Source organism: Bos grunniens, chromosome 4 (assembly GCF_055505025.1).
Source record: "Bos grunniens cultivar Pamir isolate PY7600 chromosome 4, Bosgru_T2T1.0, whole genome shotgun sequence".
In the NCBI taxonomy this organism is placed as follows: Eukaryota; Metazoa; Chordata; class Mammalia; order Artiodactyla; family Bovidae; genus Bos; species Bos grunniens.
In genome coordinates this window covers 880,566-897,942 of record NC_141168.1, presented here as the reverse complement: position 1 = coordinate 897,942, position 17,377 = coordinate 880,566, and the positions used below count along the sequence as shown (strand labels likewise).

The 17,377-nt window shown below is 50.2% G+C and overlaps 1 protein-coding gene across 2 annotated transcripts in view; it reads right to left on the bottom strand.

Moving 5' to 3' along the window:
- PTPRN2 (protein tyrosine phosphatase receptor type N2) overlaps positions 1-16,255 on the bottom strand; it is a 607,146-nt gene extending 590,891 nt beyond the window's left edge. For both annotated transcript variants that reach the window (XM_086394674.1, XM_086394675.1), the window contains exon 1: positions 16,028-16,255. In XM_086394674.1, the coding sequence (XP_086250800.1) occupies positions 16,028-16,142 (115 nt within the window). In that variant the 5' untranslated portion in view covers positions 16,143-16,255. The remainder of the gene's footprint in view (positions 1-16,027) is intronic.
- Between the last annotated feature and the right edge of the window lie 1,122 nt (positions 16,256-17,377).

Genomic DNA, 17,377 nt, shown 5'->3' with positions numbered 1-17,377 from the left:
ACTATTGTATAGCTCAAGGGAAAATTGACACTTTGTTCATAATGATATTAGAGAAACCTGACGAAGGATAAATATCTGAATTTTCCTCAAGACATACAGTTTTCCATTGGTATACATGGGGTTAGTCCCAGGACCCACCATGGACACCAGATCCATGGATGCTACAGTCCCATATCTGTATCTGGTTCTTTATCCATGGATTTAACCCTCAGACTGCAGTGTAACGTATTAATGGAAAAACACTGATACGTAAGTGGATTTGTGCAGTTCAAACCTGTGCCATTCACAGGTGGATTGCTGTCTGTGTCCTAGGCACAGACGTGAACTTGGAGCCCCCTGTAATCTCTGGGGATGTCACCTTCCCCAGAGAAGCCTGGCTCCTGCTTCCGGCTGAAGGCAAAGGCAAAGCCCCCGACACCTTATCTGGAGAAGGTGAGACGGCTCACGCTGGTCTCTGACCCTGCGAGGCCTGTCCTCTCTCCCCTGAACCACTTCTCATCCACAACCCACTCGGGTCCCAAACAGCACCTCAGAGACACTACCAGGAGCCCTGCCTGGGAAGTGGGGAGCCCTCCCCAGAACTGGCTGACGCTCTGATCCACCTTCTCCTAGAATTCCCTCCAACTCTTCACTCTGATTCTTCTTCTATCTGCCACCCTGGTCCAGACTCTCTCGTGTTCTAGTGGGTTAGTCAAATGCCTCCGTCCACCACTAATGGGAACGGAACTGCCTCTGGGATCTTTGGCATTGAAATAGCTTTAGATTTTGTCATTTAGTAGAAAGCGATTAAGCTGACATAAAAATGGTTTCTAAATGAAAATGAGACCGTGATATGGGTCACTCAGCCCACTGGCAGGTGCCAATAGAGTAAGGTCCAAATAAGAGTGTATACTTTCTGAATGCTTACATTTTATTCCAAGTGAATAAGTAAATCTCACTTCCTGACATTTTCTAAGGTAAAGACGAGCCATTCACTCATTTTGAAATGTTCTTAGAACAAGAATCTAGATTTTATTAAGTGTTCTGGAGGAGACAGTGATGCATGAAGAACAGTAGCAAGAAAATCTGATTGAGATCAGATATTCTCTTCCCTCATCCCACTTTTATAAAAATACTTGATAGGAATTAATCATCTGATCATCAGTAGTCCTCTGTAATTCACTGACATTTTACACCAAGCCAGAGAAACGAGGCAGGGAACAAGAAAGGGACTCTGCTTCCTAGAAACACACAAAACATCAGCTTTGGATGCTGATGAGGCCAGAAGAGATGTTCAGATAGTCAAGAAATGTTCAAAAGAAGACAATGTATATTTGTGGGAAAATATAATCCTTTACTATCACTTTTGAAAATAAAGAGTCCAAATCCAGAATAACTGGAAGGATTCTGGAAGAATAACTGGGCCCGCATCCGGACTCAACTTGAGCAAGGCCCGCCCACACTTCATGGCCATGTTTATTAACTTCCTTGGAGACTTTCAGACCAAGAGGACCCCTGTATCTCTCCTCAGTGTCTCTCTGGGTCAGTCTGGGAGGCTTTGTGATCACCACGTCCTCATGTCTCAATCTCCTCACTTAGAAGTTATAAACTGGGCTTCCCTGGTGATTCAGACAGTAAAGAATCTGCCTGCAATAAGGGAGACCTGGGTTCAATCCCCAGGTTGGGAAGATACCCTGGAGGAGGGCATGGCAAGCCACCCCAGTATTCCTGTCTAAAGAATCTCATGGACAAAGGAGCCTGGCAGGCCCATGGGGTTGCAAAGAGTCAGACACAACTGAGAGACTAACACTAACAAAAATTGATGAAACTGGACCAGGGAATCTTCCACCTGTGAGTCTACATTTGGCTCATCCATTTATCAGCAAAAACAACTGAGTGTATATACTGTTTAGTTTAGTTGCTAAGTCATATCCAACTCTTTCCAAGCCCATGGACTGTAGCCTGCCAGGCTCCTCTGTCCACTCAGCATTACTCCAACTCAGGGCTCACTCTGCAGCCTTACCAGTCTGTGGCAAATAGGCCCTGAGTCCTGGTGAAGGAGGTGCGAGGGTAGACCTCCCTCCACCTGCACCGGTCCTCTCGATGTGCCGTCGCCCACGCGTGCCCCGTGACGCGGGTTACAACCAACTGTAACTAAACACAATGAGTCAGATTGGAAGGACTTTTGCAAAGAAATCATAGACTGTTAATGATGACACTAACATAGAAAATGGGATGAGCTGATACTTGTCCTAGTGGGAACTATTCAGACACGAGGTCAAAGGAATGGCAATTTAATCAGACCCAACAAGAAAGCAGTCAAGATTAAAAATCATCCTCCAGAATTTTTCAAATATGGATTTCTATATATTATCATTAATAGTAGACATTGTTCTAACTGCATATTATGCCTCGATACAGTAGATAATTATACCCTGAAACCACTGGGATTGAAAAAACATTTAAAAACTAAGCAAAAAAATAAATAAAAACTAAGCATCTGAAACAATATTAATATTAATGAGTACAAAAGTTTTTTTACTTTCAAAAACAATAATTAATCATTGGCAATGTTATCTTAAAGATATAGAATTACCAGACCACCTTACTTGCCTCCTGAGAAATCTATATGCAGGTCAAGAAGCAACAGTTAGAACTGAAGATGGAACAACGGACTGGTTCAAAATTGGGAAGGGAGTACGTCAAGGCCGTATATTGTCACCCTGCTTATTTAACTTATATGCAGTGAGTGCTGTATGTGCTAAATTGCTTCAGTCATAGCCAACTCTTCGTGACCCTATGGGCCATAGCCTGCCAGGCTCCTCTGCCTTGGGATTCTCCAGGCAAGAATATTGCAGCTGGTTGCAATGCCCTCCTCCAGGGGATCATCCCAACCCAAGGACTGAACCCACATTTCTTATGTCTCCTGTATTGGCAAGAGGGTTCTTTACCGCTACCACCACCTGGGAAGCAGTGAACATCATTCCGATACATCATATGAGGTGCTGGGCTGGATAAACCACAAGCTGGAAGCAAGACTGCTGGGTGACACCACCCCATTCAGGGATGACCCAAATCAAATCCCTTACAATTATACAGTGGAAGTGACAGATTCAAGGGATTAGATTTGATAGACAGAGTGCCCAAAGAACTATGAACGGAAATTCATGACACTGTGCAAGAGGCAGTGATCAAAACTATCTCCAAGGAAAAGAAATGCAAAAAGGAAAAATGGTTGTCTGAGGAGGCCTTACAGAGAGCTGAAAAAAGAAGAGAAGCGAAACGCATAGGAGAAAAGGAAAGATATATCCATCTGAAAGCAGAGTTCCAGAGAATAGCAAGGAGAGATAAGAAAGCCTTCCTCAGTGATCAATGCAAAGAAATAGAGGAAAACAAGAGAATGGGAAAGACTAGAGATCTCTTCAAGAAAATTAGAGATACCAAGGGAACATTTCATGCAAAGATGGGCACAATAAAGGACAGAAATGGTATGGACCTAACAGAAGCAGAAGATATTAAGAAGAGGTGGCAAGAATAAACAGAAGAACTCTATAGAAAAGATCTTAGTGACCCAGATAAGCACAATGGTGTGATTACTCACCTAGAGCCAGACATTTTGGAGTGCGAAGTCAAGTGGGCCTTAGGAAGCATCACTACAAACAAAGCTAGTGGAGGTGATGGAATTTCAGCTGAGCTATTTCAAATCCTAAAAGACGATGCTGTGAAAGTGCTACACTCAATATGCCAGCAAATTTGAAAAACTCAGCAGTGGCCACAGGACTGGAAAAGGTCAGTTTTCATTCCAATCCCAAAGAAAGGCAATGTCAAAGGATGTTCAAACTACTGTACAATTGTACTCATCTCACATGCTAGTAAAGTAATGCTCAAAATTCTCCAAGCCAGGCTTCAACAGTACATGAACCGAGAACTTCCAGATGTTCAAGGTAGATTTAGAAAAGGCAAAGGAACCAGAGATCAAATTGCCAACATCCACTAGATCATAGAAAAAGCAAGAGAGTTCCAGAAAAACATCTACTTCTGCTTCATTGAGTATGCTAAAGCCTTTGACTGTGTGGATCACAAACTACTGGGGGAAATTCTTAAAGATAAAGGAATACCAGACCACCTTACCTGCCTCCTGAGAAACCTGTATCTAGGTCAAGAAGCAAAAGTTAGAACTAGACATGGAACAATGAACTGGTTCAAATTGGGAAAGGAGTACATCAAGCCTGTATGTTGTTACCCTGCTTATTTAACTTATATACAGAGTACATCACGTGAAATGTCAGGCTGCATGAAGAACAAGCGGGAATCAAGATCACCAGGAGAAATATCAATAACTTCAGATATGCAGATGACACCACCCTTATGGCAGAAAGTGAAGAGGAACCTTTTGAAGAAGGTTAAAGAGGAGAGTGAAAAAACTGGCTCAAAACTCAACATTCAAAAAACTAAGATCATGGCATCTGGTCCCATCACTTCATGGCAAATAGATGGGGAAACAATGGGAACAGTGACAGACTTTTTTACTTGGACTCCAAAATCACTTCAGATGGTGACTGCAGCCATTAAATTAAAAGATGCTTGCTCCCTAGAAGAAAAGTTATGACAAGCCTAGATAGCATATTAAAAATCAGAGACGTCACTTTGACAACAAAGGTTAATATAGTCAAATCTATGGTTTTTCCAGTACTCATGTACGGATGTGAGAGTTGGACCATTAAGAAGGCCGAGTGCCAGAAAACTAATATTGTTGAACTGTGGTGTTGGCGAAGACTCTTGAGAGTCCCTTAGACTGCAAGGAGATCAAACCAGTCAATTCTAAAGGAAATCAACTCTGAATATTCATTGGAAGGACTGATGCCGAAGCTGAAGCTCCAGTACTTTGGCCAGTTGATGCAAAGAGTTGACTCATTAGAAAAGACCCTGATGCTGGGGAAGATAGAAGGCAGGAGGAGATGACGATGACAGAGGATGAGATGGTTGGATGGCATCACCGAGTCAATGGACGTGAGTTTGAGCAAGCTCCAGGATATGGTGATGGACAGGGAAGCCGGACGTGCTGCAGTCCATACAGTCACAAAGAGTTGGACACAGCTTAGTGACTGAACAACAACAACGTTATCTCATTCTTTCTAAATTTGTGTTTAGTTTTATAATAAGCATTAGTTCAGTAAAGCATATGTGATTTGCAAATCTGTGGACACACATATGTACACTGATGCGTGCACACACACGTGGCGCAGGCCATGTCCACGAGGTGAGGTTTCTCGCAGAACAGTTACAGTTCAGATTCGAGGGTGGTCCGTGGTCACCCCACCAGAACCGGAGGGTCGTGGGGAGAAGGCAAGCTTCTTTCTGTTACAGCTGTCCTGCCACCCTATCAGCCCACCTCTCCCCCCGCATGTGAGCACACAGCCAGCAGCTCCTCCCAAGCCCCACCTGCAGCAGGGCTCCTCAGGGGGTCTGGCCAGTCCTCTGAGGTGGGGGCACCCAGTGCACTGTAGGCTGTCCAACATCCCAACCCCTTCTCTGGAGACCCTAGCAGCACACCTCCCACCCAAGCTGAGACAACCGGAAATGTCCCCACGGCAGCCGAGACCCCAGTGGAGGACCACTGGGCTGGTAAAGGAGCTCAACACCTCTTTCTCAAGGGGGCACTTAAAGCAAGCCTCTATCTCGTCTGCAGAGAACATACTCTTCCTCCATCATTCATTTATTTTACACAGCAAAGAGGCATCTTACGATATCCTGGAGGAACTATTACAGCACTTGAAACACACATACCCACACCCACATAGAAACGTTCAAGTTAAGGCTTTGATTTGGGAGTTAGTAACCATTCAATCCTCTTGATGAAAGTGAAAGTGGAGAGTGAAAAAGTTGGCTTAAAGCTCAACATTCAGAAAACAAAGATCATGGCATCTGGTCCCATCACTTCATGGCAAATAGATGGGGAAACAGTGGAAACAGTGTCAGACCTTATTTTTTTGGGCTCCAAAATCACTACAGATGGTGACTGCAGCCATGAAATTAAAAGACACTTACTCCTTGTAAGAAAAGTTATGGTCAACCTAGATAGCATATTGAAAAGCAGAGACATTACTTTGCCAACAAAGGTCCGTCTACTCAAGGCTATGGTTTTTCCAGTGGTCATGTATGGATGTGAGAGTTGGACTGTGAAGAAGGCTGAGCACCGAAGAATTGATGCTTTTGAACTGTGGTGTTGGAGAAGACTCTTCAGAGTCCCTTGGACTGCAAGGAGGTCCAACCAGTCCATTCTGAAGGAGATCAGCCTTGGGATTTCTTTGGAAGGACTGATGCTAAAGCTGAATTCCGATACTTTGGCCACCTCATACGAAGAGTTGACTCTGATACTGGGAGGGATTGGGGGCAGGAGGAGAAGGGAATGACAGAGGATGGGATGGCTGGATGGCATCACTGACTCAATGGACGTGAGTCTGAGTGAACTCCAGGAGTTGGTGATGGACAGGGAGGCCTGGCATGCTGTGATTCATGGGGCTGCAAAGAGTTGGACACGACTGAGCGACTGAACTGAACTGACTGAACTGAAACATTCAATCTCCTACAATCATTGTGAAACATCTTATTTCCTGTAAGATCTCCTCTAACAATCTGGATCACTCTTTTTTCCTAGTGTTTGACTTTAAATATACTGTGGATATCTGATGTTCTTTCAGAGTTCCTAAGCAAAACATTTAATCATTAAACAAATGCAACATATCCTTCAACAGTATCAATTCAGATCAAATATATCACTTTTTAACATCACCAACTGACTTCTTAGTTAACTTACTAATATGTCAATAATGTAGTCTCCTGGAACACTAAAATTAGTTTCACATCTGTATTTCTCTCCCTCAGAATCTTCAGAAGGATTTCCCTGGTGGTCCTGTGGTTAAGAATCCACCTTGCAATGCAGGGGACGTGGGTTCGATCCCTGGTCCGGGAACTGGGATCCCCGTGGTGTGGAGCAACTAACAAGCCCACATGCTGCAACTCTGGGCCTGGAGGCGCAGTGAGCATCCGCGCTGCAACAGAGGACCCGGCCTGCTGCAGTGGGGGCCCACGGCTGACCCAAGGCAGCCCAGTGAATAAACGCATGTCTGAACACAAGCGAAGAAGAGCAGGCATATGTATATGAATATCCAAGTTTCTGCCTTTAACAGATTGCGCGTTTTTATCTTCTCAGGATAGTGCTAAATCAAGATACTCTTTGAGAACTGCTTCTCCTCAGATAGAACAGATGTAACTAAGCAGAACCTAGCTCACCGCTGAGCTCTGACGCACTGACGCTCTTTACCCCATACCCACGTGCAGCATTCTTTACTAATAGAGCCTCCCTTCCCAGGCTGCTCCTTTGATACCCCACCAGTTTGTTCCTCTAGACACGTAGTTGTCTGATGAATTTCGCACGATGGTTTTCAGCACACTGGCAATATCCTCTGCATGGCCTGGTTATAGATCTGTGTGTATGCACCAGTATTCTCTATGATGAGGGTAAATTAAAGTTTAAGTTCATTATGATATGTTAGGAATACAGAACCATTAGAAATGATCACAGATATCAGGAAGTAAGTGATACTGCTTCTTAACAGACTGAGAATCTAATCTTTATTCTGAAAAATATTCTTTTCATTTAAAGAAGGTTTCTTTACTCAAATTGTCAAATACTTCCTTCTGCTTAAACTCCCAGCAATGACAAACTCATGTAGGAGAGCAACCTCTGGGGTTTCAGCACCTGCCCCTGATGCACCCTTTGGAGTGCTCGCCCCAAACAAGACACAAGCCAATGGGAGACCCCAGCCTGCCGCGGCCACTTCCAGGGAGACAGACCGTGCACAGCCAGGCACCAGGCCACCCTGCCAGAGAGGCATCCAGCCCACCTCTGGCGCTGCGAGGAATGGGTGCCTTGGCTTCTGACGCTGCCGTCTCTCCCTCCCACCCGCACTCTGCCTGAAGCCCTTCTCCACAAGGAAGGCTGCGGGGAAGGAGGGGTGAACTCGGGGTGTGCGCCACAGGGAAGGGGCACCAACCAGAGCCCAGCGGGGCTCCCAGCAGGAACCCAGAGCCTAGGGTGGGGGCAGGCCTGCCAACACAGGGCACGAATCACCCCTCAAACTGTAGGTAAGGGGCAGGCAACCGGCCAGGCTCATTAGCTCCCTCCTGCAGCCACAAAGACACGCCCGAGGGACAGACTGCAGTGCCCAGCGGACCCAGAGTGGGCCTGGCACCTGACCCACACACCCTCGGTTGGAAATCAAGGTCTGAGCCCAGGTCCCGCAGAGAGATGCTGTGGTCCTCAGACCTGGGGGCAGGGAGCCTCCGCACCCTGCTCCCCCCGTCACGGCCATCTTCACCAGCGGGATGGGGGCATCCTCACACCTGCCCAGGCGAGCGGTGCGGACAGCAGTGGCCTCGGGAGCCCTGCGTGGGTGCCAAGTGCTGGTGTGACCCCTCCAGTGCTTCCACAAGACATGCGAGGGCTTTGGTCTCTATCATCAAATACTGTTTACACTTTGGAGATAAGACCAAAATATAGACACTTTGAGTGTTTTTGAAACAGTGCAAACTAGACATGTCAAATATACCCTCAAAGGTGCTCTGATTTTTGAATTTGTCAAATGTCAGTCAAATAGTTAAATATCATTTAAAAGAAAGTGTTGACCATTTGAAAAAGGAATGTACTACCTCTTTTTAGTACACTTTACACTCAAATGTGTAAAATCTGTATGACTATTATCTAAGCCCTCTTTCTTTTACTCAGGGGCCTTATGCTCTTTTGAGGGATGGCATAAGCTACAGACGTGTTATCACCACTGCTTGTTCTCACTGTTACAACACAATCGGGCCTGCATTCTACTTAGTTGAACTAGTGACAGTTTTTTAAATATGTTTATTAGAAAACATAAATAATATTGACCTTTTTTTTTTTTTTTGCCTGTACCACGTGGCTTGTGGGATCTTAGTTCCCCAACCAGGGATCAAACCCAGGCCCTTAGAAACAAATGTACAGAATCCTAACCACTGGACCACCAGGGAATTTCTGATATTACTATTTTAAATGTTAATTTTTAAAAAAAAAAACCTCAGTAGTCAATTCAGCTGAGACTTGGACTCAGCAAAGTAACACTGTTTTCAATAATAACAGTATTCCACTGTGCCAGGCCACCAAGCTGGAGAGAACTACAGCTTCTAAAAACAAGTAGGGTTACAACTAGGACTGCCATTGTCAAGAGTTCTCCCACTGTCTCGTAAGATTCTCTCACACACACACCCAAACTGGCATTTTGCTCGTGGTATAAATTCAGAGAGATTCAGGTGAAGCCCTCCATTTTTCCTGACTCTCACTGTGAGTGCAGACAGAAAGACGAGGCAGCTTCTTAGTCTATCCACATGCCCACCCCACCCCGAAATGATGAGCTTTCTCACGTGATCTGTGTCCTGGACCCATATGCACTCAGCCCCCACACGTGTTTGGAAGCTGTTAGAATCCTCTCTGGTCCCCACGCTGACCGTGTCCTGGATCAAGGACCAGAACACCCCGGGGAGGCAGCTACCAGGCAGGGGCGGGGAGGGCGGGGGGTGCGCTCAGTCACAAGGGTGGGCCCCGGTCGCCCAGAACTGACCCTGGTACTTCCTCATGTTTTGTTCAGACAGCACTTAACTCAGATGCAAGTATGGTGATCTGAACCTTGGCCTATTTTCAGGCAAAACCAGAAAAGGAGATTCAAGAAGACCCGAAGTACTGACAAAGCAAATGTGCCTTTCCGGGATGGAAGACGGTTCGAGGCGGGAAGGCGGGTGGACCACGGCTCAGGCTGCTTCTTCACCCACGTCCCCATTCCCACCTGCCACGGAGAGACTGTGCTTCCTCTCACCGGTCTGCTTCAGCTGGTGCCACTAAAATACCAGCTACTTCAGAGAACATACACATCACTGAACTGGCTTCCAGCCGCACCTCAGGTTAATTACTGCTCTGAGCTGGATTAAAGCCACAGCCCCAGATGGAAAAGGCATCAACCTCCCAGGGCCAACTTCAGGGGCTGCTCCGTCCATTTATGAGTTGACTATATTTCACTGTTGGAGTCAGAATTGACTTGCGCCATTAATGTAAAGTCCTTTCCCCTTTGGAAACCAGGTCAGTTTTTCTTCTGAAAATTCCTTCCCCCAAACAAACTTCCAAACACATCCTTTGTACTGTACATTAGGAGACTGCAAAATGGGCTTTGAGAATCACCTGGGACAAAGACTGCCCACATCACACAAGGAAAGCTTCATTCTTTCACCTCCTCAGGCAAGAATAAGGAATGATCAGAAGGCACCCTCCCTTACCTGTCTGTTACTCTAAATGTCAAGCTAAAAAAATAAATAAATAAATAAATGTCAAGCTAGATGGAACCACTCTACCTTTTCCTATGAAAGTAACCCTTCCTTCCTCCCTTACTCTGAACTAGACTATTTGCTATGACGAGTCTGAAGTGAAAGCTAGCTTCTTTGGTGTTTGTATTGCTACATTCAAAAAATCTGATGGAAGCAGAGAGGCATCTGAGCAGAGGGCATGAACACAGGAATCTGTGAATGCTATGGTGGCACTGCACTCCTGCCATCTTGGGAAGGCTAGGTGTCCAAAAACAAGTCGTCCGTTTCTAAACATCAAAATTCCCTCTGAAAGGCCAACTAGAGACTTGAATCTGACAGCCAGAACAAACCCCAGTTTGGAACATCACCGCCCTCCTACAGACGTCCTGTTCTTGGGAACTGGAGGGGCAGGCTCTGAGGGCATACAGATCATCTGCCAGGACCTGCACACTCGGGGCTGGTGCCGCCCCATCCTGGGTCAGCCGCTGGAGGAGGCCAGAGCCCAGGACCCAGCCCCAGCAGCGGGCGTCCCACAGCGTGCTCCTCAGCCGCTCTGGGCCTCAGGCTTCCCACCTGTGGAACGCAGACAGAAACATGCGTCCACCAGGGCTCTTCTGGGGCCAGCACGTAGGCACATACAGGGCACTCAGGGGCTGCTGGGGGAACGAGTGGGGCAGAGCTGGGGTTACAGGACTGTCCTGCCACCTGTCACTGGAGTCTGTACACAGAACACACACCAAAAGAGAAACTTGATTTCATGTGTGATCATTTTTAATTGAATAAAGAGAGAAATCACCCCAATCTGTTTTATAACTATTAGCTCATTTCCTCCAGCCCATCACACTCTTGAACTGCCCTCACGGGAACCATTACTAGTCACATGAGGTTAAGAGGGCACGTCCTTGCGTTTTCTGAATTACAGCCGATACTCTGGCAAAATAAGTGAACCAAACGCTCCCTTATCCACCCCCACACAGGAGAGTCAACACCAAGCGATCTCTGAAAACCCTCAACGCTCTCCTCCTTTCTTCACACCTCACATGAAGGCCATTTTAAAGACAGATGGACCCTGATGTTTCACACGTCAGCACTTCCAAGTCCAACGTCCAGTTTCTTAGACTAATGTGGGAGTCACTCACTTATCAGCTTGGAAGCTGACTAACAAACAAAAATGTTACTTAATATGTGAACATAAATGTTTCCAGGAGAACCGCACCTCTTTTCACTTCCTGCCCTAGATACTTAAACAGTGGTTGTGGCCAAGCTGTTAGAGAAGGCAGGAGTTAAAAGAGAAAATTTCCTCGTCCTCCTACAAGCTCTGTTTCCAGCCAGCTGCAAAGAGCATTGACTGTTTTCTGTTTCTCCGGTTTTCTGGCCTCCTATCAACCAAGATGTGAAAAATAATTCCAGCTGGGTCTACATTTATGAAGGTCAATTTAGACTAATGTGAAAACAGCTGCCAGGTGCTGTTATATGGCACAGAGGGTTATCTGCCATGAATTCAACTGTTTGCTTTCTCAGGAAACAGAACATCTAGTCAGAAGAGATAAGATAGGTTCTAGCTAGCTGAGCCTCGCCAGGCCTGCATCTACCGACACACATCTAGATGAAAGCCTCGCCCACTCCTTAAGCTTTTTTCCGCCTCTCCACCCATAAAACATCCTTCAACTAGCAATATTTGCATATACACAGGCATATCTTAAATATCTGCCACCCAAAGCCTGAGGGTTCTTTTCAGTTTGGGTCCCATTCAATTACAAACATGTTTTCATTTAAAAATCTTGAAATTCTAAGGTATTGCTCAAAGAGGTTGTGGCAATGGAAACCCTTCTTAATAAGACCGTGTGTAATAACAGCTCAGCTGACCCCATTTCTTCATACTTCACCACCTCACTCCATATTCCTAACTTCCAAAAATCCTAAGGAAAGGGGTGAATAACTGCATTTGCAAGTTAGGTAGTACTACATGTAAAACATAGAACAAAATAAACTCAGAATGTAGAAATTATTATCATGTAAAAGAACCAATGATTGCCACAGAACTCATCAAACCACGTGCTCCAGGACAATGAGCCTGGGGCTGCACCCTGCCTGAGCTGTAGACACCCTGCTGCCCTTCTTCAGGGGAAGCCAGGGCTCCAGCTAAGCCTGCACATTTCACGGCATTCAGAAATTGTCAGTGGGGACCAGCACCACCACCGAGGAAAAGAGAAAGAGGACTATGACAAATTGAGCACACCCCCGCACCTCCCCGGAACACACACAGCTGATGATCTTGGTAACCAGGTGCGAAACCAGATGAGCGTTTAAAAGGAGAGATGCAAGACGCCGAGATGCACAGCTGAGCTTCGCACAGAGAGGAAGCCATCTGAGAACCGCGTTCATTCCCTGCACATTCCTCCTGAGCCTGATACATTTAACTGCCATCTCTGGACACGGGAGACAGCCACACCACCACCCAACCCAAAGCCCCTGCACCTGTGGGGGCGCCCACTGTCGGTACCTCTCTCTCCCGGAAGCCTGGGGTTCTCCTTGTGCCCCAGTCCCGCCGCACTGGGACACCAATCAGCACCTGGGGCTGCAGGGCCAGAGCAGGAGGAGGAGGAAACCACCGGCAGAGAAAAGGCTCACAGCTGGAGAGAAGGCAGCAGGCAGCGGGGCTCTCGCTCGGGGGAGGGGCAGGCTGCTCACCACCATACAAGAGGCAAAACCAACAGCTCCGGACCCCAAGAAGCAAGGATGGATTGTGCTCTTGTGGCAGGAAGAATACTTTGATTTAAAAATAAACATCATGCCATCTAGGTGACAAAGCACGCCGACTGCTCCTGGCAGCGCTCTCCTCAGTCCTGTGTGGGCTCACTGGTGAATGAAAAATACATGTGGGCAAATCGAGAGGCAAAAACAAAGGAGAAAAAGAAACAGGCGCCCATCTTCAAAGCCAGGTAGGTCTGACTTGGGATTCTCCAAGCTGAATTTGCACAAAAGGTGGATTCTGTCCTTTAGCAAATGAAATGCGTGTTTCTTTAGCAAAAAAGGAAGATCTTTAATATGTATGACTGCCTTAAATGTGGGGGCTGCCAGAGCAGGTTCACAGACTAGCCTCCCTATAACTGAAGAATGACTTAAAGACAAAAGGCTCAAGTTCACAGCAGCATAATGGAAAAAGTACTGAGCACCCGAACAAAAGGATGTCCTAAAATCACAGAGAAGGGCAGAGCGAGGAAGAAAGAAAACCCAAAGACAGAAGAGAATCGCTAAGCTGCCCAGGACAGCACTACCTGACAGCAATGGTGTTCTGGCCACAAGCAGAGCTGAGTCGGGTCCTTGAGAAGGGTGCCTTATTCCTGCCCCACGCACCTCTCATCACCGTGTCATAAATAACAGGCCACCGTCTGCCATAAGGGAGCCTTCTGCACCAGAAAGACATGGGCAGAATAGGTGCTGAAGGTCAGGAGGCTAACATCATTAAGGGGGAGAGGGCGCCCTTGAGGAAAGGGAGCGGTGAGATGTCCACGGTCACTGAGATGCTGCCAACAGTTGCTGTGGACTGTGGCACGTGGCTCAGAGCAGTGAACATACACTCGGACGCGGTAGTTTTGTCAATCCAGGGTTTCAACAAGAGCTCCTTCACTGTCCCCTAATTCAAGGCAAGGCATCCTCTGCAGAAAAAGCTGGCCTCGGGTCTTGGTGACATTTGACCCCTGATTCTAACCTGCAACTCTAGGACTCAACTGAGGAGGCAAAATGTGTATCGTCTTGAACCATGTGTTCTATAGACCTTAACCTGAAGTTGAGTGTTAACAGTTAAATAAATAAATAGGCATAAGTGACATGGCTGGGACCAGATCTATGGTCTCTGGGTACATCTTTCCTTGTCTGTCGTTATTTGGAACACTGCAGTTGCTGTGACCATTATTTACAAGATCCAGACAGTTGAGAAAGAGAAACATGGCAGCATGTGCCCTTCATGGGTGACCATGGCCCCCCTGCACCATCTGCAGACTGTGCATGTGAGCCTTGAGGACACAGCAGCATCCCCTGGGTGAGGATGGCGCAGGGATAGAAGGCTGAGTGCACAGGACGTTGCGAGTGTATGTGGGTAGGCGTGGCCACATGCAGCCCCAGGCTGGGTCCCCCAGTAGGGAGACGACACTTCCATCTGGCTATCCGTGCACCCCGCCATGGTAATGTCCAATCATTCCGGGATCCAGCAGGCTACACCGATCAGCTTGAGTCCCTGAGACAGTTCAAAAAGGTCTGGGCCCCTAAGGTTGACCCACACCAAGACTGCATTCAGGAGGCTCCCTAGAAGCACATCAAAAACAGAGGGGGAATAAGGCTCTCCTTAACGATACAAGTCAACTTTGCTGGTAGCCAGAACACCACTGCTGTGTCGGGCCGTGCTGTCCCAGGCAGCTTAGCGATTCTCTTCTGTTCACTTATGTCTGCCTTTGGGTTTTCCTTTGCTCGCTCCCTGAGCCACCCCCTCCTTCCTCCTTTCTCTACCATTTCTGAAAGTGGTAGAGATTTTCAGCTTGCGATGAATGGGCAGTTACAATGGAAACAGAATACTCGAGGACCAACCTCGCCTTCATCCCATGGAAACTGCCCTCCCTGGAACACCGAGTGTCCAGTGTCAGCTGACCCTGGTTCTCCCTGATCCTGTGTGTGTGGAGGGCGGCGTCGGGAGAGCTGAGCAAACAGCTCTCACAGGAGGTGACATGCCAGTTCCGGCCAGATGAAGGAAGGAGCACAGCCCAGCTAAGGCTGACCAGCACACAGCCAGGCCTCTGTGGCTGCTCTGAGGCAAGGTCCTGGAGGTCAAGGCAGAGTGGGGGCGGGGGGGCCGAGCCTGCCGGGCGGGGCTCAGCGGGGCAGGCTCACCTGGGCGCGCGGTGGCTCCGGGGGAAGTGGCTGGACGACGGGGACGCCAGGTGCGAGGACCAGACGCGTTGTTCCCCTCAGGACCTCCCCGGGCGGGCGAGGACCTCTTCCCGGGTGGCGCTGGCCTTCCCCGTGCTCGCTGTCCGCAGGCCGGGGCTGCGTGTGCGCCAGAAAAGCCAGGGCGGCGCTGGGGGCCCGGGACCTGCGGCGGCCGTGCCCACCTGTGTCGGCCGTCCCCGGTCTCTGGGACGGCGGCGCCCGGGGGGCGGCGGGGCGAGGCCCGGGCCGGCTCTGCCCGCAGCCCCGCGACAAGCGCTCCTCTCACCTCAGGGGCCCAGGGCCGGCGCCCGCGGACCCACCTCAGCTGACCCTCCTCAACCGACCCTCCTCTACCGACCCTCCTCAACAGCAAGGCGGGCGCGCGTCGCAGGCCGCGAGGCGGCGGCCTGGCCCTCCCCGCGCCCCGCTGCCCCCCACTCCCCTCGGGGGGACGCCCGCGCGACCGCGAGGCGCGGGGGAGGCCGCGCGGGGGGGGGGACACGCGGCGCGGACACGCGGGGGCGCCCCCGCAGAGCGCGCGCCCGCCGCTGCGCCCGCGACCCCGCGCCGCTCGCTGGGCGCTCCCCCGCCCCCACACCCGCCCGCCCCCACACCTCTTCCCCAGCCCTCCCCACCCCTCCCCCCAGAAGCGCGCCCGCGCCCAGTCAGGCGCCCCTTCCCCGCTCCCCTCAGCCACACGGCGCCCCTCCCCCACCGCGACCCCGACCCCGACCCCACTCACCGAGCAGCCCCGGGAGCGGCCGGGTGCGGGGCGCGTGCGCGGGCGCGGGCGCGGGGGCGACGGGCGGGGCGCGCGGCAGCAGCAGCAGCAGCAGGAGCGCGAGCGGCGGCCCCATGTCGGCGGCACTCAGTCCATGGCGGCCGCTCCTCCCCGCGCTCCCGGCGCTGCCGTGGCTTCAGCACCGGACAGCGCCGCCGGCCCCGCCCCCGGCACGCCCGGCCCCGCCCCTCGATGCTTGGTCCCGCCCCTCGATGCTTGGTCCCGCCCCCGACACGCCCGGCCCCGCCCCGCCCCGCCCCGGGCCCTCCAGCTGCCCGCGCTCCCGGACCCTGGCTCGAGAAGGGGTGCCTGAGACGAGCTCCGAGCTCCGGGCCGCCTGCGCCTCCTCGCTGCGTCTCCCGGCCTGCAGGGACCCCGTCCCCCTCATACCCCACGATGGGGCCTGAGTCGGAGCGCCTGCAGCACGGGCAGCGCGGGCCTGCCCGGAAGGGGGCCGGGGTTCATGAGGAGGGGCGCCGTGTAGGGGTTGTGGGGGTCCTCAGCCTGGGACTGAGAGGCCATGGGAGCCTAACCTGGGGGTCAGCGGGGACGGGCCCGCGGCCCCGGAAGCCGCGCCCGTCCGCCAGGTCGGGATTCCACAGCAGGAACCCGGCCCGAGGTGGAGTCTCCGGAGGCTCTTCCCTCCTCCCTGCACCCTGCCGCCACTGGCCGCTGTCGGGGTCCGGAGGGGGCGCTGGGGACCGTGTGTTCCTCCCCAGGAGACTTTTTCTTTCTAAAGACCTGGGCACCGCGTGTGGGGGTTCCTTCAGCGGATGGGGGCTCTGTGTGTGTCACAGAGAAGTGAGGTGTGTGCGTGAGTGTGTTTGTGTCTGTGTGGCAGAGAGAAGTGAGTTGTGTGTGTGAGTGTGTGCCTGTGTGTGTGAGACAGAGGTGGGCTGTGTGTGTGTGTATGTGTCTGTGTGTCAGAGAGAAGTGAGTGTGTGTGTGAGAGGTAGGGTGTGTGTATGTGTGTGTGTCTGTGTGAGAGAGGTGGGCTGTGTACGTGTGTGTGCGTGTCAGACAGAAGTGAGGTGTGTGCATGCATGTGTGTGAGAGAGGTGGACTGTGTGCATGCGTGTGTGTGTGTGAGAGAGGTCGGCTATGCGTGTGTGTCTCTGTTAGAGATGTTGGCTTTGTGCATGCATGTGTGTGTGTGTGAGAGAGGTGGGCTGTATGCATGCGTGTGTGTGTGTGTGTGAGAGAGAGAGAGGTGGGCTGTGTACGTGTGTGTCAGAGAGAAGTGAGGTGTGTGCACGCGTGTGTGTGTGTGAGGTGGGCTGTGTGCATGCATGTTTGTGTGTGTGTGTGAGA